The sequence below is a fragment of the Cydia splendana genome, chromosome 3 (assembly GCF_910591565.1).
Source record: "Cydia splendana chromosome 3, ilCydSple1.2, whole genome shotgun sequence".
Taxonomy (NCBI): domain Eukaryota; kingdom Metazoa; phylum Arthropoda; class Insecta; order Lepidoptera; family Tortricidae; genus Cydia; species Cydia splendana.
The window spans coordinates 10142308-10164058 of NC_085962.1; the positions used below are offsets into that span (position 1 = coordinate 10142308).

General features: G+C 38.6%; 1 protein-coding gene across 1 annotated transcript; it reads left to right on the forward strand.

Moving 5' to 3' along the window:
• The first annotated feature begins 1052 nt into the window (after positions 1–1052).
• Positions 1053–19880, forward strand: LOC134806486 (tetratricopeptide repeat protein 17). The gene is made up of 19 exons (XM_063779757.1): positions 1053–1281; positions 1410–1784; positions 2218–2444; positions 2973–3260; positions 4204–4313; positions 4631–4948; positions 5695–5827; positions 8276–8434; positions 8571–8696; positions 9688–9826; positions 10127–10351; positions 11261–11450; positions 11974–12075; positions 14319–14525; positions 15610–15727; positions 16601–16820; positions 17274–17431; positions 18410–18515; positions 19725–19880. The coding sequence occupies exons 1-19, from the start codon at positions 1180–1182 to the stop codon at positions 19866–19868; spliced, it is 3447 nt and encodes a 1148-aa protein (XP_063635827.1). The 5' UTR covers positions 1053–1179; the 3' UTR covers positions 19869–19880.
• Positions 19881–21751: the final 1871 nt, after the last annotated feature.

The following is a 21751-nucleotide window of genomic DNA, read 5'->3' on the forward strand; positions in this document are numbered from 1 at the left end:
CTTCTACAATTCAAGGGAATTTTTTAAACCCAAATGATTAATAAGAAAATAAAGTAGTAATTAATGTAGTGTAAAAGTGCAAGTATAGAAGCTATATATAGACCAGAAACCCAGAACGTAAGCGTGTAAATCTACTTTCAATGGTTATTTGCACCTCCATAAAAGAAATTTGTCAGAACGCAACCTCTATTAATGAAAACCTCTATAATTGACACAACGATTTTTTGAACCTCGTTAATTGACACGACCTGCTTAAATGAAAAACCTGGTTAATTGACAAAAAATGGCCGGTCCCTTGAGATTGCAATTATCCAGGTTCCACTGTATATAGTCTGTCAAGCCATTTCCGTCAGTAGAAAAAAGCGGCACATAAAAAAAATACAGGCGCGAAAGGTAATCGTTCCATAGAAAATTTGAATTTCTCGCCTTTTTCTACTGGCTAAGTTATTGGGATATTTCTATTTTCGTTTTTCGCGTTAAGCCCTCACGTTAAGTTGAATGGGGTTGGCCGGTCGAAGTATTTAGCAGATGGCGCCATAATAGCTTGCCCTGTCAATCCCTAGAATTGTGTCAAATTTATGTTTTTTTGATGCAATTTTATGCCCTGGATGGCAGCCCTTTGCGCCAAATCTTCTAGAAACAAGCTATACTTGGTCAAGCAGATCTTGTCAGTAGAAAAAGGCGGCAAATTTGAAAAATGTAGGCGCGAAGGGATATCGTCTCATAGAAAATTTGAATTTCGTGCGTTTTTCTACTGACAAGATTTGCTTGACCATCATATGATGGCGCCATGTACAGCTTGGCAAAAAAGAGTAGAAATTAAAAAGTGGCAACACTGTAGTGTCGTCCCGTTTTCTTATATTCATTGGTTTGAAAGGGACGACACTACAGTGTTGCCACTTTTTAATTTCTACTCTTTTTTTTGGTAAGCTGTATGCAAACCTTTGACAGTTGCCAACCCCATTTATGAACGAAACACTTTGATATGTTTTTAACGGGTTTCTGAACGATATTCGTAAGTCAATTTGACAGCAGCTGTCAAACTATAATCACAATCGGCCTCGGGGACAAGACTACACTGCACTGTTGTTCTACATCTACAAACTTGTTGGACGTAAAGCGTATTAATGACTAAATTAGTATTTCATAATTATACAAGTGATAAATGTGACTTTCAAGATGAGGCTGATATGGTGTTTGTGTCTAGTAGTTTTGTGTACGCATTGTGCACAAGCGTCAACTCACTGGATGGTAACTGAGAGCGGTTTGATACAACCTAAGGTAAGATAATGTGCCCCTGAGTTGCTTTCCTGTGTCCCAAATCAGCGCGTATCTTATCAACCTTTGAACTATTCTGGTTCAGTAATGATATTTGAATAATAATAACTTGTTTCGTATGTTATTTTCAGCTAGAATCGCCGTTCGAAATGGCGCGCCCTTACGATTTGGTAGCCTTTTTAAATCAAGACACCCGGTGGGATAGTATCATAAGCTTGTATCATGACCTCGCTAAAAGGCAGGAGGCTATTAAAGTTCTGTGGGAAACATTGGAGACAGACAGTGATGTGTCCACGCATTTATCTGAGGATGAGAACTGCGTGAATGCTGGCCCAGTAAATGTACTGGATTGGTATAATTCTGTTCTAGAAGATGGCAAATCCAAGTTTATTTCAGAAGACGATTATTGGCTAAATAATCCTTACTCTGGACAAGAAAGCTTTGTTCCGGACTGTAAAAAGATATCTTCTTTGACTTTTAGCATGTTCGCTTTTGAGCATTTAGAGGTACTTATGCGTCATTGCACATTGTAATAAGTAATAATACTCAGTTATAGGTACTCTACTTACATCTATTTTCCTCATGGTTATCATGAATTTATCCTTATGAGGCTACCCAACATTAAATTAGTGTTTTAAATTAAAATAAGTGGATAAAATAATTATATATTTTTTTAAATTACATATTACAATATGTTATGATTGTAGCTAGAATGTGTACTAAACAGATAGATTACACAATGAAATGCAAATTTTTGTGGCAGATAAAATATACAACTGCTATTGAGGAAAAAAAAGTTATGTATATGATTGTTAATTTGTATGTGTGTCCTACACAACACAGGTTACACAATTTCTAGAAGGAATAAGTACAATGGTCTTAAAACTTTCAAAATAATTTGAATCTAAACTTTATTAACAATATTTCTATGCATTTTAGGGTATGATAAAAAGAGAAAACCTTAGCATTGATCCAGAGTTGACACTGCCGGACCAGATTTCTCCAATCATGACAGTTGACCAGTTTGGCACATGGCTGTTTAACATTCTGCAGCAGAACAGCTCCTCTTGGCTGCACTATAACATGGCTTCTTTGTACTGGAGGGTGCGGGGAATCGCCCCTAAAGCCTTGGAGTGCTGTCGGCGTGCTGTGCATTATGCACCAAGGTAGTTGTTGTGGATTTTGGCTAGTATAATCTTGCTAATCCGGTACAAATGCTGACAAGAAAGCAGGATTACTGGAAATTATAGCAAATTCGCATATAATTTGTTGTGGTTTTTTAGTACTTAATAGAAATAGGTAGAAAAAAAAATGCCGATGACAGGGTCGAGTGGAGAAAACAAGGGGAGGCCTTTGCCCAGCAGTGGGACACCAAAGTAGGTCAATAAAAATAAAATAAAATATAAATAGGTAGGTACATAGTGTACTAAAATAATAAATTAAATTAAATTCGACTGTTATCTGGATTTTAGCCTTCTATAAAGAGAATGCAGTGTTTGTGAATAATGTAAGCGCAGATAGTAAACTTGGAAATAGAATACCAGTAAAAGTGTTAAGTTGCCCAATAAACCACTGCCATGCTGAAGTAGTTCCTAAGTTTTCTTCAGTTGCCTTTTCTGTCACTGAAATTTTGTCACTATTATGTTTTCGCTTCATACTTACTTTTTTTAAAGTATTATCTAATTATGTTTTAGGGAATACAAAGACATAACCTTCTTAAGCATGGGCACCATACTCCATCGCAGCAAAATGACTGAAGATGCAATCACAGTCCTCCGAGCAGCTGTGGACCATGACCCTGATTTTGCACTTCATCATTTCATGCTTGGCAATGCTTATGGAGTCAGTGGTGACTTCAACAGTTCCTTGAAACATCTGGATATGAGCTTGGAGCTGAACCCCTTGTCTGAACCGACAATTAAACATAGATATGGCATTATGTGTCATGCTGGTTTGATTCAATATAAGGAAAGAATTCGAGAGTAAGTTAAATGCCTCATTATATTAACCATGGGTTAACATTAGTTTTAATATTGTAATGTTATTAAATAAATGTGACGTAATACAAAAATAACCATGCTGATGGCAGAATATGCTGTGGGCATCTGGATTATGAACGCTTGCAACTGCATTATGATAAATAAATAAATATTATAGGACATTCTTACACAGATTGACTAAGTCCCACAGTAAGCTCAAGAAGGCTTCTGTTGTGGGTACTCAGACAACGATATATAATATATAAACACTTAAATACATAGGAAAACAACCATGACTCAGGAACAAATATCTGTGTCTTCACACAAATAAATGCCCTAACTGGAATTCTAACCCAGGACCATGGGCTTCACAGGCAGGGTCACTGCCCACTAAGCCAGACCGGTCGTCAATCGCGACTTATCGCGTCCTTTTCAAGTTAGAACACTCGTCTTTTACGTACGTAATTTACGGTCGGTTATGGGTGTACAATTTACAAGGACGACCAAGTTACGCGACCAGGATATCACGTGTATGTAGCTTTCCCCGATTATTTTTAGATTGTCGCATCACGGTTATAAATCATACAGGAAAATTACTACCAAACGCGTTAGTCGTTCAAACCTGTTTAATCTTTTATTTTATTTATTTTAGGGATAACAAACAGCTATACATTATAATGTTACATTTAGTAGTACAATTAAAATTAACTTAATGCATAACCAACGACATTATCCACGAATTACATAAAATCATGCAATGGTTGACACAAAAAAGAGAACAGTTAATTATTTGATGAAGATTGTATTGTAGGTACTTATTTAAACAGGGAAAAATTAATTTAGGACTTCAGGACCAAACAATTTATTACAACTAAAAATTTACTTGAACTTATTGATTTTCGTAAAATCTTCCTGTGATCTAATGTTGCTTTGTGAATAATTACAGTACATTAGATAAATTACGTGAGGAGTTGGTGGAGTACAGTCAGATGGAAGCTTATTGGTTGGATTTGCAAGCTTCGTTCCTAAAAACAATGAAGCTGCCAGAAGATTATGGTAATTTATATTTCACAATTTCAAACAAAACTAATGAAATTGAAATAATTAAGAATGTTTCATAAAAGAGACCAAACTTATCAAAGGCAAATTACTCGTGAAATAAGATGTTTTTAGCGAACTTATCTACAACGAGACTTTACTTACCTACTTGCTTGATAAAAATGAAGATTTAAGCAAGTTAAAAAGTTATTAATAAACAGTTTTACCATAGCTCCTATTCAAGTTATTAATAATAATTAAGGGTAGTTGTAAGTAGTGGGCACACTAAGCTTACCTACTTAAGTATTTCCCTATGCTTATGTTTAAAATTTCAGACTTACGGCATGTAGAAAACAACTATGGCAAAATGGGCGAAATGACGGGACTCGATTTTCGAGAGTTGAAAAAGTCCGGTGACATGAACTCCCTTATTAAACACTTCCTTGACGGCCCTTTGTATAACGATAAGTGGTTGAACGATAAGGGTGTCCATGCTTTGGACTCTTTGTACACCCTCCAGAGACTGATAAAACACATACAGAAACACGCTAGTATAGCTTCCGATTTTGTAATGCAAGCTGAACATATGAAAACCCCTGATCCGAAAATAATGAAAGAGTTCGGGTTTAAATTAAGCGACATGAGAGCAACAGGTGAGATGATTGATATATCTATCTATATAAATGAATCCCTATTTCCCTTGGTCACGGCATCACGCGTGAACGGCTGGACCAATTACGCTTATTCTTTTTTTTTGTTTTGTGTTTGTTATTGTCAGGAGAAGGTTCTTATGAAAGAAAAACTTAAGAAAGTGAAAAAAAAATACATACATATAGGTAGGTGAATCGAAGTTCGCCGGGTCATCTAGTTGTAAATAATTTCGACATGAGCTAATAAAATCTATGATGAATCGGCATATACCTACACTTTTCACGGCTGGGTGACCTCAAGACTCAGGATAGATGAAAAAGATGAGGTTGATCATGATTCATGAACAATATGCGCAATACGAAAGCCCCCGTTTTTTTAGATTAATAATCATAATATTTTAATTTTTTCATTTACAGTACCTACTAAAGAGTTGCAGGTAAATTAAAATTACTTCATTAAAGATCGATACGTGTATTTTTATTATTTATACGTACTTCTTCATATTAAGCTTATTTAAAATCCCGCCTGCGGTTTTATGGATCTGTGGTAAAAATAATGGATTATCCTGCAGGGATATCATGGTCGCATTTTTATCACCTGTCATGTCATGCTTCACTCGCACTTACGTATACTTGTTAGAAGGTGACAGGCATGGTGACAAATGATAAAAAGCCGGCCATCTTAGCCCTTCTGGTATCAGCAATCAAACGACTAAAATTAATATGGATCTGTTTTATACTTCCCACAGAATTTGAAAATGAAGTCAAAATACTGAAAGGCGAACTTCGCTTAGGGGGCGATAAAAAGACATCTAGTCCGATAAGTCAAGTAAAAAGCCAAATTGAGGAAGAAGAATTCGAATATGAAGGAGGACTATTCTTGTGAGTATTATAGGTATTTTTATTGAACACATTAAGAAATATATTACACTCGGCGTCACGGAAATCGCACACCCACCGATTTTTGTTTTAAGCGAATATAGCTCTTATCATATGTATTATACCCTCACAATATATACATCATTTAAAAGCACAATTAATAAGCATTAAAACATGAGTAAAGCATTTTTGGGAAAAATAATAATAATCACGAAATTACGGCGTTCTGAAAGAACACCTACAATACGCGTTGTAAGGGTCGCTAGTTGCGTTACCTTGGATAGGTTTAAAAGGGGGGGTAAAAGTGGAATATGGGTCATTCGGTATCCAGAGTTCACAGAGGTCACACCGGAACAGCTGGAGAAAGAAAACACCCCAAGAAAATGGATACCACGGAAGCAGAAGCAGCTCAAGCAGTAGCCCTGGTGGAATCAGGAATGACGCAGTCTGCGGTTGCTCGGCAACTCAACATAAGCCGTTTCCGAGTTCTCCGAGCAGTTCATCGATTCCAGAGGACTAGAAGCTTCACCAGGAAGCCTGGATCCGGAGGACAACGCTGCACTTCCGAAAGAGACGACCGCTTTATTGTGTCGACGTCTTTGCGGAACCGTTTCTCCAACGCTGTCCAGCTGCAGCAGCAGCTGCAAGCAGTTCGGAGAACGGTGGTGAGTGTCTCTACAGTAAGAAGAAGGTTGCGGGAGAAGAAGATCATGCCCCATAGAGCGGCTACGGGTCCCAAATTGACGGCAGAGCATCGGCGAGTCAGACGTGAGTTTGCTCGCGAACACAAGGATTGGACGGTCGACCAATGGAAGGCTGTCCTCTTCTCCGATGAGACCAGGGTGTGCCTGTTCTGCAACGATAGGCGCAGAAAAGTGTACAGGAGGCAAGGGGAACGTTATTCACAGGCCTGTCTTGAAGAAACCGTCGGATACGGAGGAGGATCCTGCATGTTCTGGGGTGGCATTTCCCTCGCCGGCAAAACCGAGCTCGTTTGTGTTTCCCGCACTGGTGGTGGTCGAGGCCAGGGATCCATGACTGCTCATCGGTACATCACAGAGATCCTGGAGGACCATGTGGTTCCATACGCCGAATTTGTCGGTCCTGGATTCACATTCATGCAGGATAACGCCCGCTCCCACACAGCGTTGATTGGAACAGCTTCGAGATGCCGTCATTGAAGAGTGGGATGCTATTCCTCAAGAATACGTCGTGTCTCTCGTGAGGTCCATGAAGGCTCGCATGGAGGCAGTCATTAAGGCCAGAGGAGGCAACACTAGGTTTTAAGTTTAGTTTTAGGCATTTGTATTCCGATATTCGTTGATTTTATTGTGTTTTAATTTGTTGATTTTTTTGCATGAATATACGATTTTTATTTCTTATTAAAAAAGGTGCCTTTTTTTTACTCTTTAGTAACTATTGCATTGTTTTTAAATGAAGGGTTAAATTCTCTTTAAAATGATCCCACACACTCATACTTTACCTTCAACAACATAAGGTTTATAACGGCTTGAAACAAAAATCCGTGGGTGTGCGATTTCCGTGACGCCGAGTGTACTTACCGTAAACTCCGGTAACTATTATAGTCCTATAATACAACTATGGTCAAATGTATAATGTTGATTATTAACGAGCCATAAGGATTTGTACACGTTACAGTTATTTTGGAGCATATATATGTCGCAGTCAAAAGTGTGAACTGGTCAAAAGAACTTTTAACCGACAAAAGCAGGCAAAACTGCTTTTGACTGAGCATGTTGGTCAAAAGTAGTTTTACCTGAAAATCATTGGTTAATAGTAATTGTGACTGTTACTATCAGTCAAAAGTACTCGCAGAAATAGGTAGGTTAGGGTTATTTTTTTTTTGCTACGCCCTAAAAACGAAACTGCTGCCAGAAATAGGTATGATTTTCAGGTAAAACTACTTTTGACCAACATGCTCAGTCAAAAGCAGTTTTGCCTGTTTTTGTCGGTTAAAAGTTCTTTTGACCAGTTCACACTTTTGACTGCAACATATATACTAATGCTTTTTCTATATTAGATACCCAAAATGATTTGAAAAATATACATATTTTAATAGAACTTGAATTTGGACCTTAGTTGTAAGTTGTGGACTAAAGTTACTTGAGTTTACCTACATATTACTTATTATTCATTGAGTAAGCGCTTATAGCCTAGCGGCGGTCACACATTGCGTCATACAACTTTTTATTGTATCTACTTAGTATGCTGTTATTACACGTTTGAGAGAATATAAGGTAAAGTAATTGATTATAACATGAAACGATACCTATACATATATTAATGATTACAAACACGGAAACAAAAAAAGTGTTTTATTACAGTTTACAACAAATCTTAATGACTTCCATTAAAGGTTTACTATAGCGTGTTATATAAAATAATCGTCACCGACAAAATATTACAGCTAAAAAGTTGCTCTAATTTCAGATATCCGCCAACAATGAAAGTGAGCCGTAACACAGAGGATTTCGACAGGGACTCTGACTGGCCGACTAGCAAATTCTGCTCGGAATCCGCGCATAAGTTCCCAAAAAACCTGGAAACTGTATTCCCAGTTTTTTTGCCATTTGAAAATAAAGGGATTAGGTGAGGCGAATTTTCTGGTTAAATTTTTAAAATCAAACCACAAGGATATATACCTATTGATCTTATGTAAAGAAAAGCATCATGCCAATGTACATATCTTTTAACTATTTTATTGTTTGTATTAATTTGCGAGCAGCCTAGGAAAGTTGTTGACGGACAAGCTGGGCGTGCCGGCCGAGACAGAGCACGAGCTGCCGTGGCACCCGCCCACGTGTCCCCAGGACAGCCACGCGGCCGCGTTCACGCAGAAACGGCCCGGGAAGTAAGTAGCAGGCATAGATGGTAGGATCCTATAGATGTGCTATACGCGTGCCTCCGTGAGGGACAAAACATACGCAATGCGACACTATGATTGGTCGAATTTATTTGTTGCCCACCATAATCCATACTAAATTTACGGTGGGGAATAAAAAAATGTGAGACTGTGACAAGGACAAACAATAATAGCGCTTTCGCTGTTACTCCTACTGAAAGGTACATAAGACTATCCCTTTCGCTTATTTCTCCCACCCCTCATGCCTGATCCAGTTATATACCTACTAAATTCATGGTAGCAGGCTACACTCGTGCCCAGCTGCTGGCATTTAACACTTAGGCCGGTTGTAGACGTCCAGTGTTTTCACCTGAAACCGGACCGTGTTACAAGACTTCGTCCAGTTTTGTATGTGGCTACCGACAGCTACACTTAAGAAAACAAGATATCGTCGCCGAAAACACTGGACGTCTACAACTGGCCTTACTGTCCGTACATTACATGTCATGCACCGTCAAACTAGTCTACGTGACGTAAGAAATGGATGGCTCTATATATTAGTGCATTACCTGTAATATGCGGACGTATATCCACGTCAGTCGTGAGACTGACGAAAGACGAGAGAAAGCGAGGGACAGTTAAATTGTCAACATTATCTATGGCGATTAAGTCCTACCTGAATAACTCACAATAAAACCCCTAATTAACTTTGTGACTGTCCCATGAGATTTGTGTGAAGTAATAATATTTCTTTGTTCATACTATTTTGCATATATAATATAAAAAATGCGAGTACTGTTACCGGCATTTCAGGTTTGTTTCCATACAGTTATCGCGATTTTCTCGTTTCACACTTTTTGATTAAGCAAATTAACAATACCTGGGCCATATTGAAAATTTCTGGATTCTGATATATGAGAAGACTTATTTTTTCTAAGTGGCCAGTCCTGGAATTTTAGTATGCCCTAAGTATTGATTAACGTATTCATTTTATTTATAGGCAACAACTGAGTGAGGTAGTGGGCACAGGATACCTGCGACAGAAGCTTCTGGAGTACGTGGGTGACGGTGACTTGCGCGCCGTCCAACACATGCAGGACGCAGAGATCGGCCAGCGGATCTACGCTGCTATACAAAAAGTACGATGAACATACGCTATGTTTTGTAGTAACAAATAAAATCAGAAAGTAAGCATGAACCTTTATTTTCAAAGTAGGCTAGAAATGTGCAAATGCGGCTAGTATTTCTTGACATAGTCGTTACGGCGAACAGAACATTATACATATTTATGGCAATATATAAAATGAATATTTAATAGTTACATAACAAAATGTCATGGTGTGATACGATTGACATAAAAAAATGCGATAGTTTAAACCTATTTCACTGGACCAACTATAATATGTAAAGCTAAACAAAATTACATTGAAACGTTTCAGAAACTAGCTCCAAAATGGCTTCTCTACACGCTGGCGTCTTTATACTGGCGTGTTCGCGAAAACAACGCCAACGCGTTGCATTGCCTGGCGAGCGCGGGGCGCACCGTGCAGGCGCGGTACAAGGACATCGTGCTCACGTCGCTCGCCTCGCTGTACCTCGAGATGGGACACTTTGATGAGGCGTTGTTGGCGGCTGAGGAGGCCTTCCGGTTGAGCCTTTACGAGGTGAGCAAAGCTACAGCAAAGAGAATTTAGACTAGAGGCACATAATAAATAATAGTACTTGGTACAGAAGACTCACTCTCTAACAAAACGCGTCTGTTACGATCAGGACAGATATGGCCGCTAGGTGGCGACAGCGCCACGCACGGCTTATGTCTAGACACTAAAATTTGCGTGGAACGAATGTACTTGTAGCTACCTGTTGCAAAGCGACGAAATCGCGGAGTGAGCCACGCCTGCTAGAGGCGTATTGTCAAAGTAAAGTATGTAGTCAGTACATTTACTGTCATCTTTCGACACAAATGATTAAAACTTGTAGAATGCTATTTGACTTTGATCCTTATTCTCTCACTGATATGTGTTAAATTTGTTAAATATCAAATAGTAACGCCATCTACTCGAGACTAGGCCAAAGGTTTAGCGCCATCGCTCGAAAAGATTGCACCATACCTTTGGCTTAGTCTCGAGTAGATGGCGATAATATTCATATTTAACAAATTAATATAATCAGTGAAAGAATAAGGATTAAAGTCAAATGGCGTTCTAACAGTTTTAATCTTCTGTCGAAAGATGGCAGTAAATTTACTGTGGCTATATACTTTGACAATCCGCCTCTATTTCAAATTATCTTTGAACATATGTTATATCTGTTACTTTACTGTTCATGCATGCCACGTTTTATGTTATTGCAGTATCTTGTATCAGGCAGTTTTAATTGTATCACGGCAGTCTGTGGTCTTGTGACTCTTAAGATAAAAAACAAATTTGGTAAACTTTATCAAAAAATATGTCATACAAATTTTAAATGTGTAATTTAACATAACCACACAATCTCTCGACGAGTAGATACTATAAAATAGCGATGCCCCAATAGCTCAGGCGTAAACATTTCCATAATATTTGTATTTCCAGCCAGCAACGAATTTTATCCTGGCCTCACTGAACATGGTTAAGAAGCACCGCAACACGCACATGTTCCACTTGAAGCAGACTGTGCGCGTGGAGCCCGGCTTCATGAACGGCCTGGCTCGCGGCCTGCTCGACGCCTGGGCGTGTGTGCTCAAGGAGGCCAGGGCTCAGGCCAATAAGGTCCATGAGATAGGTACGTATCCAGGCCAGCAACAAACTTCATCCTGTCCGGGCTATATTCCATTCCAGATAGGATTAGACAGAAGGAAAAAAAATGGTTCTTTACAGTGCAGTTTTTAGTATGTCATCCAATGGGGTTGGCCGGTCGAAGTATTTAACAGATGGCGCCAGCATAGCTTGCCCTGTCGATCCCTAGTATCGTGGCAAATTTTAGTTTTTTTAATGGAATTTTATGCCCTGGAGGCCAGCCCTTTCTCATAGAAAAACGGGCGAGCTATGATGGCGCCATCTATACTAACTTTTGACAGCTGCTGTGCCAACCCAATTGACGTCATTGCATTTTTTTCAATTATCTCCAAATCTAGTTTTAAATAAAATATCGAAGACTAAATTATTTCGACCCAATTTATCCACCAATCATTCTAGCGACTTAATGAATATCCTCGGCCGCATTGCCTCGGTCGAGGCACGTCTCCGGCGACCAAATTGCCTAAACGCTTGGTCTACGTTATCAATGACTGTCAATTTATCCGCAGAGTTCGGCGAGGCTGAGCTGACAGACGTGTGCCTGGTGTGCGAGAAGGGCGGCACCAACTGCCACATGAGCAACATCCACTGCTTCAACAGCCGCGAACGAGGTTAACCGACGCCCAATAAACGTTTATCCTACATTTATTATTTCCTTTTTTTATTTATCAATCGGCAACCCCTTGTTTCTGAATTTAATATCCCCATCATACATACAAAGCGCCTAAGAGTGCGCCAGCGCCAATTTCTTTGTCCAATGTGTATTGCGTCTCACATTTTGCTTTAATGAGAGTGAGACGCATTGACATTGGACAAAAAATTGGACAGGTGGAATACCACCCTAAGGTTGGAAAATTTTGTTATGACGTCTGTTTCGTTAGTCCGTTCTTACAACGTGTTCCTCCAATATTCAGGTTATTGCCAGATGGCGTCACTAACGCTCAGTTCGCTCCAATTTGTTCCACGCTTAGACTTGTCAAAATAAGTCAACCTCCGTTTTATAGATGGCGCTGAATATTGGAGGAACCCTTACTTTAGGTACTCTTTGAGGGGAACGCAGCTTTGTATAGACAATGTCAGTCTTTCAGTTTTATTCGTAAATTGTTGCACAAATAACCTTTGACCTAAAATTTTGCATGAACATAACACTTTATGTACGATTTCCGCCCAGGCGGCGGATTTTACTTGATGCCAAGGTTCTTCTTGGCATCAAGAAGTAAAGTTTAGCCTGACTTTACGCCCCAGCTTTCGACCCTATCTACTAAGTTGAAATGAAAAAGAGGTGGGCCTATAGAGCTCGCTTTACTCCTGCTTGCTTGTTTTGAGAGAATGCAATAGTGGCGGGTCATCTATGAAAAAAAAAAACCATTTATTTACATAATTAAATACACAGTCACCTGCAATAATATGTTACTCTTCGAAGGCCGCAAAAATATGTGACATGCTCTTATGGCTCTACAAATAAGACCGTGTCAGATATTTTTGCGGCCTTCGTTGTGTAGGTAACATATTATCGCAGGTGACTGTACTACAATACAAATACTAAAATAAATTAATAACTAGCTTAAATCTAAAATAGGTCCGTGAGGCATTGTACCAAGGATGCTGGCGGCATTTTCTAAGTTCCTTTTTTCAGCTTGTCTATTTTGAGACAATAATGTACTTAATTAAAGAAAAACCGGTAGGCCGTCTATAAAACTGTTTCCTCCGGCTTGGCTATATGAAAAAATGTGTCGAATAATTTTGTATTTACTCGTAACTTCTGATTCCATAAATTATTATTTGACGATTCTTATTTAGGTACCTTTATTGTAGATACAATAAACGATACCTTCTGGACATACCTACATTACTGCGCTCAGAGTGACTACTATTACGTCAACAAACTATTAGAATTACTATATTCCATAAAAACATGGATTCTTGCTAGCGAGCGTGAGCGGCGAGGTGAAAGAGGTTGAGCGGAAATTCAATTAGCAGGGAATAGTAAAAAAAAATCAGGGCCGGGGCGTGTTGGAGGGTCTGTTATCTTGGGACATGACATTTTAAATTTCTGATACCTATTGACCCTTTAAGCTACGAAGAATAAGCAGTTGCTGCTCCTTACAGTTCGCACCACACATGGTCTCTTGCGCGTTTGAGGGTCTGTCACCTTGTGGGCTCAATCAGATATTCAAACTTGACGTTAACACTTCACGCTAATAAAACGAAGGTAGACTAAATTTTGCGTTTTAAAGGTAAAAATAGGGACACTTAATTGTCACAGCTAAAATGCAAGGTAAGGTACCTACGAGCATACGAGTAACTACTTGTATCCGAGATAAAATTGACAATAGTAGTCGTGTAGTTATATCATCGATTCTACCATTGCCGTTTAAAAATTCGCAAGTTTACAAAAAACGGGTGCAAGCAGTTGCACTGCTAGTTTTACTGAAATTATAATAATTACCTGCCTACCCAATAGGCCAATCAAATTAAATCCATAAAAAGCGTTTTGAGGAATTAATTCCCAGAAAGCTTTGGTCCTAAATCCGTGTAGGTAATCCGAGTTTTCTCGCAATCCCCTGGTGTGAATAAAATTTGGGAGCCATAGGAGATTTTTCCTTGGATTGTGAACCACTCGATGAAGGGACCAACCATAAAAGTAATGATTAGCTTAGCTTTTAAAATATTTTCTGTTTAAGTACCTATACTTAAGCAATTTTTTTTCTAATCATATAAAGCTGAAATCGTTTACACTAGATTTACGTTAAAGTGCCAATTTATGACGACAAATGCATAAAGTGTTGCCTTATATCTCCATGCTCCTTTTCTCATAAAATCCATCTGTTCCCTTCTCCAAACTTATTTCCAGAAAGTGGTTCTCAATTTCGACCGCTGGAACCTAAGAGTGTTGACGTGCGCTCCTCGGTCGACCATGTCGACGGCAGTATATTTGAGCCGTTCATAACCAACATGCCCCCTGACAGAAGAGAGAGGCTGGCTCATCATCACAACTTCGAGAGGATGCTGCAAACAGTGGACAATGCATTGCAGGGATGTGGATCCAGAGGATGCAATTGTAAGTAATAAAATAATCCTTCCTGTTCGTTTCGTATGGCATTTCAAAAATGCAAGGCAAAGCGAACTTAGCTTTAAAAACCGGCCAAAGGCATGTCGGGCCATGCTGAGATTGCTGAGTGTAGGGTTCCGTAGTTAACACGTCGGTCATAATAGGCTACCTTGAACGGGGGGAAAGTAATAAGTATCATGTAGGTACTTTATACCTAAATCTTCACTTTAACGATCACATAATTATTTTTGGACCGATGGTTTAAAATATTAAAGATGGGAAAATATTCACTTTAGACAAAAAATGATTGTTGAAGACCCCTATTCGTTTTGGAAGACCTAGCTACCCAACGGCACCCCACACCATAGGGTTGAACCGAACAAAAATGAATCATCCCTAGTTTAGGTAACTACGTGTAGAAGAGTTATCCTAAATTTTTTTTGATCATTGATTTATATATTCTTGCCAAATTGCAGCTTTCTGGCACTACCGATCACGGAGCAAAGCCGCGGACTATAATACGGAAACTATAAGGGTTCCTAATAGTTGACTACGGAACCCTAAAAATGGTTCATGCACATTTTATCGCGAGGAAGCTAGTTAAGTGAAGCACACTGGTTAATAAGGATGTTTGTAAATAAATTTCAGAGAAACTCCCATGACGCCGCTGGGTAGTGAAATGTCAACCGTAGGTATCAGTTCACATGAAAGCCTGTTACAGAGAATATAATGCATCCTGTATCCTGCCTTTGACCGAAGAAGGATGTATGCCTTTGATCTGCCCACCTATGGCGGTGCTTTCATTTAATTATTGTCGGCTAGTCCGAGCTGTCCATCGGCATCGGTGCTATTACGAGCCGCGGGCGGGAGCGTAAATGTATTAAGTTTAAGTACTTTATTTAGTCGTGATATAGATAGGTACTTTAGTGTTTTAAGGGTCAATCAGTTAGTAGGTTTCATAGCCATAATGGTAAAAACAGAATCGCAAAAATTTGGGATATTTATGTAGATAGGTTTGTGTTTGGATGATCTGATTATGATGATTACCTAATGATACGTCATACTTAGTAGCTATTAAAAATATTTCTTTCAGACATTCAACCCGAAGACTTGGCTTTGAAAGAGGAGGATTGTGTATACCAGCAGCTACAGCTGGGGCATTGGCTCCACGTTACTAACTTCAAACCTCTTCTCAGTGATAGTAATCTCAAGTGAGCTATTTATACTACATAGGTACCTACATAAACACCGCTGTGGGTGGGTGGACTCCCCGGCCTGCGGCTGCGGTGCGGAAGCCCAAACCATCCAGCATATAATCCAAGACTGCCCTATAACGCGCTATGTCGCCGGTTCTCCCGAAGACCTGATCACCCTGAGCGACGAAGCCATAAAGCGGCTGAATGGTCTTAGTGTAGACATCTGATGGTATTTGTTTCTATTTTTAAAATATGTTTGCCATACGATTAAATAAATAAAGGTAGCTACATTGCATTCCACCAGAGTGGTTGCTTACTAGAAATGTTACTGAGAATGTTGTTAGCTTATTAAGGCTACGAAGCAGAAGCAAAAATCGGCTTTCTAGTAATTAAATAAAATCCTTTTAAAAGAGTAGCGTTCGTAAGCAAAACCTCGCTGGAATTATCCATGACCGTTGTCTGAACTGAACTACTTACAGTTTAAACCAGTTTTTGTATAGTTAAGTAGGGACTACAGAAACAGATACAGATACTAATGTAGCTTATTATAATTTTCAAACACAAAAAATACTTACTTAGGTACCTTAATTATTTTTTAACAAGCAGAAACGTATGCGAACGATGCTATTAAGTTTAGGATAAATAGAACTGTAATTCTCTTACGGTAGATGTCGCTAGACCCATATGGTGGAAAGATTCGCTGGCTATGGTCCTGGTGGCTCAGTTGGTAGACGCTGGAGTATCGATCCAGAGGCCATGAGTTCAAGTCAACCCAAGGCAGTAATTTTTCCACTTTTAAATTTATTTCTAAGCTTAACAAAATTACCTATTTTATTAGGTAGGTACTTTAATCACCATTATCATAATTGCTGCAATTATTTCAAACAGATTTCCATCTGAGATTCCATCCTTAACACCATCAAGCAGAAAGGTTCCCGAATGTCGCCTCTTTTCCGATCCATCACAAGACTTCTTTCTGGAGAGGCTCGGTCGGATTGACACCGGCAACTGGGAGCCGATTCTTACTCTAATGCATCAATTTGCTGAGTACTTTGAATACTTCGACTATGGCAGCTTGGGAGCCAAGATAGCTAAATATGTAGATACAGTAAGTATTTTGTTTGTAATGTGATATATTTGTGGTTAGTTTTACGCATATACAGTGGTTCAAGTCATTTAATGCGTAACGGGCTTGAGCCACAGTTCCCTCCTTGAATATCAATATGTCATTCAGTTATCGTGCATTTCGCTTAGTACTTGTCTCGAGCGAGGCGCACGATAACTAAATTACATTATTCAAATATTCTTCTGATGTCAGTGTAGGTTCAAATAGGCCAGCATAGTAGATCTGAGCTAAAGAAAATTTGAGAAACACTATATTCTCTTTGCCTGAGCTTAGCGACAGTTATTTTCATAAAATATGGTGCATGCGTAAGTGTATTATAAGCTGTAAGTTCCAATTTTGTAGGAATTAGCCATCTCCAAGATATAATATTTACGGATTAGTGATTTTTTCGTTCTGGAGCGGGCTATATCAACTAATGGCGCGCTCTCGTTGCAGCAACCGCGCGCTTGGCTCGGCGCGCTGGCGGCGGGCTGGTGGTGCGGTGCGGGTGGGCACAGCGCGTGCGCGGCGCGCTGCCTCGCCGCCGCCACAGCGCTGGCGCCCACGCAGCTCGCACCACATCCATTGCGCGCCTTCGCGCAGCTGCTGCATATGTGAGTTGGTTATCACCTGCACCAGTATGTGTGTTTGTCTCGTGATGCAACCAGGTAAAAAATAAAAGTTTCGGGTCTGTTCCAAGTAGGTACAGTCAGCATCAAAAGTAGCGGATCAAACAACGCGTAATAAGTATCTACTCATATCATTTCGTAACAGCTTGTTGCAATGATGTCTTTATACACCGTGTTTTTATTGAATTCCGTTAACTTCGGGGTATAGTTAAGTACGTTTATAAGAACTAAATGGCATAGTTAATTTTCAAAAAAAAAAATTTTTTTGTTTTCTTTTTTGTTTTTTTTTTGTTTAAAAAGTAATTAAATTTAGCATATAGCGTTGTTGTAACACGGGCAGTACATTTAACTCAACTAAACAATTGAAATCTGTGACATATCAATGTCATTTCGTACATCAATCGACCGAGATTGTACTTAAGTTTAGTAGCAAATGTATGAACTCATTCTAAACACTAATCAATATGTAAGCCGGCCCTAAGGCAAGTGTACACGCTTGTAGAGGCCTTATAGGAAAAAAATAAATTATGGATTATCTCCGAAATGGACTTAATTAGAACATCGGTGTCTTTGAGAAAATTACTTGATTTAAGCTCAGGAATGCACCCTTGAAATTAACGGAAATCAAAAAAAACACGGTGTTTATAGAACAATTAAGACAGTAAAAGATATACTTTTAAACGTGAATTTTAGAAATTTATCTATTATTTGGAAAAGTTATCTGGATTGCCAAATACTTTGGGCCCGTTGTTTTATCCGCTACTATTAATGCTGACTGTACTATTTGTGAGACACATGTGAGTTGGGTCTCTTACCGCATCGGGTCTCTCTTGGGTTGGTAGGTCCTGGGAGACTGGTAGGTACGGAGAGGTATGGCGGCGGTGTTTGCGTATTATATGTCTCTGTTGCATTTTGGATTTGTCGTTTTCTACAATAATTACAAAGTTTTGTATATATTTTTAGGCAATCGAAACACAAAGAAGCCAAAGAAGTCGCATATCTGGCTTTCTACATGTCACCAAAGAGTAAAGTGGAAGCTTTCCTCGTAGCCGTGTCACATTCTTACATGGTAATGCTTAGTTAAGTTTAGTTTATTGTAAGTTGGTACCTAATAGTCTATTTAGAGGAAGACCAAAATAAGTCTGCAACGATTTTGATAGCACACGCAGTGCACGTTAACTTATTTCATAAGTTGCATCTTTGAGTAATCAAAACTAAAACGACCTTGAGCTGTATTTGCGGAAACAAAGCGAATTAAATTGCAGAGATAAATAATAATTCATAAATGTAAGTAGGTAGGTATGTCATGATGCAGAGCGATTTCTAGCACGGAATAGGATAAAAAGATCTCTTTTAGCAAAAACATAAACTAACAGGTGATAAAAGAGTTTCTTTTTTCTAAAAAGTCCTCAGTCTGTTGCCACGGCATCAGTTACAGGTCACGTTCCTAATAGCTAGTAGGTAACAGTATTTACGCAACTTATACCTCGGCCATGAAAAACCGCTCCGGGCTAATTCGCTTAACGCTGGCCATGGCGTTAAGTGAATCCGCTCGGAGCGATTTATCGTGGCTTTTGCGTTTGAGTAGTGTATGCCTCGATGCTGTGCTAGTAGATGTTTCCAGACAAAACCATGTTACTAGGCAGCTCCGATCCGATAAAACCTTAAGTATCATTTATTAAATAACATAGCAATACATATTACGTGTTTTCATGATTTACTAAGCCCATTTTATTTTGTTTGCCAAAACAAACAAGTTACAATTCTAAATCGTAAATTATTTTTTTTTTACAATTGACAACAGAAAATCCTTCATTTATTGTTTGATATTATACAGTCAGACCAAGAATAGTCTGCAGCGGATTTGATAGCCCACGCAGGGCAAGTGTTATTTTAAACGTCAAACTTCTATGAAATTATGACGTATAAATGACACTTGCACTGCGTGCGCTATCAAATCCGCTGCAGACTTTTTTTGGTCCGACTCTACATTTGCAAGTCGATAGTGACGTACCTAAAGCTTATAATTAGCACGTCTGATATAGAGGCGTATTCTAATCGCCTAATAACTGACAGATTATTTCCATAACAAATCCAGATCAAATTTATAACTTGTTATTATTATTACCACAAGATAACCAAGAGTCTTATTCTGATATTAATATTCTGTAATATCAGAACACGCCTCTTGGTTTTTTGACAAGTACTGACGCGATTTATTTATAAGCGATGTAAATAGCCCTCAAGGGTCGTAATTTTTGTTTATCTTACCTTAAAGGAGGAGTACGAACAAGCAGTATGGATGTACCGCTACGCTCTGAGTTTCGACGACAAATTCCTCCCCGCCAAGGCTTGCCTCCACGCGACCATGTGCCTCATGCTCTTTGGAGAGAGTGCCAAGGCCAAACCTAAAGAAGACTAAGAAATACATACTTTACCACACTTTAAACAGGTTATAGTTTAGCAGTTTGAATACAGTGGCTCGATACAGCGACATAGGTATTCGTTAGAATATTTTTTTTATATACATAATTCCGTTCCCATCACCCTACAAGTTCATAACTGGATGTATTTTACCTTATTGAGCCATTGAGCCTAAGTAACCAACTTTTTCTGTCAATGTCAGTACTGACCTATAGTTCCCTTTGAAAAAATAATTATTAGATAGTACCATTTCGGGAGAGAATAGACATACCTAATAATCAGGTATTGTTTTGTGAGCTCTACTGGGAAGCAAAAACATCTAAGACAATAATTAAAATCTCATTATACCGACACTCTTCTAATCTTCAGTTGATTCTGTACTGTTTAGTTCCTATCATAAAAGTAGAACAATACTTATTACCTATAAAATTCATTCCATTTCATGTAATTACGACTGATTGTATTTGTATAACTAATTCCAATGTTTAATTGTTAATATATCACCAAAATACAGAATTTGGCAAATGACTGAATATTGTTGTATTTTATTTAAACACCAAAATATACAAAATTAACCCAGTTGTTGCTTCTGCTTCAGGGCTCGTATATTTCGTGTGTAAACATCTCAAGAATCAATGGTAGGTATATTTACTGATCCAATTCAAGATAGGTATTAAATTATTAAAAAAAATAAAAGATCAAATTTTAAAAATTGGAATACCGTTTCGGGTTGATGTGAAGTTAGTTGCGTATTTATTTCGCTCGCCCCAATATATTAGGTCAATATCAAATCTAGTTCGTATCATTTAAAATTGGAGTGCGTCTTTGTGTGCAGAGGTCCTACCTCCTACGTAGAAACGTGGAAAATTATTATTTGCCTCCCTATCGCTCTTGCATATTCGAGCAATAGAGAGGCGGCTCGATGCTGATAGATGTGATTCCACTAAACGTGCGAACTGCTACGTGCTTCGACATGCTACGGCGTAGCACTTCTTGTGAAACATCTTAGAAAATCATAATAATATATCAAGAACACAAGGAAAGATATTTTAGTGTTTTTGAAAATTAATTCCTTCGTTAAAATTGGATTGGCAATATCTTAATTTGGACACCAAGTAATTCTTTCCCGTTTTTTTGGTTGAAATTATTTTATTTTATTTCGTATTCGTATCCCACCAGTGTGCGGCACAAGGCATTTTTGTACTGAATATGCTTGGTGGAATCGCGCCTTTATACACACACACACACACATTGATGCGTACCATGCTCGTTTCTTTTCACTCAGAACGGAAGCGTTATTTTGAAAGCGAACCACACTACACAAAAGAACAATTGATTTTTTTAACAGATTATTACAGGCCTATTCGGATTTCGAGATAATCACAAGATCTTGAGACGATTTAGAGATCAACTAGATCTACATTAGATATCGACTAGATGTGACTTGGATATCTAAGTCATAAGTTGTCGAAATCGTTCAAGAGGACCTCCAGAATCGCGGAAACGTCAAATTTGACATATCTATCTTACAAATATCTTTAAATTATCCGTATCGCAACTTGTTGAAGTCTAGTAGAAATCTAATTCATTTTCCGAATCGAGCCGTTAAAATCGAAAAAAAAGGATCGAAGCGGAGCACGAAAAATCACCTGTATACTTACCTTAAAAATGTGGTACATTAAGACAAATATAAAAAAAAAAATCATTCTGTTAGATCGTTGCATCTATTCGGATATCAAAGTGTCTTATTCCGTTAGTTAACTAAATACCAAATTGACCTTCCTACCTTACCTAGTGACTAGGTAATAGCTACCTTACCTTACCTTATTGTTCCTTCTAAGACCGATGCACACGGCTTGCGTATGCGGCACGTCACCAGAG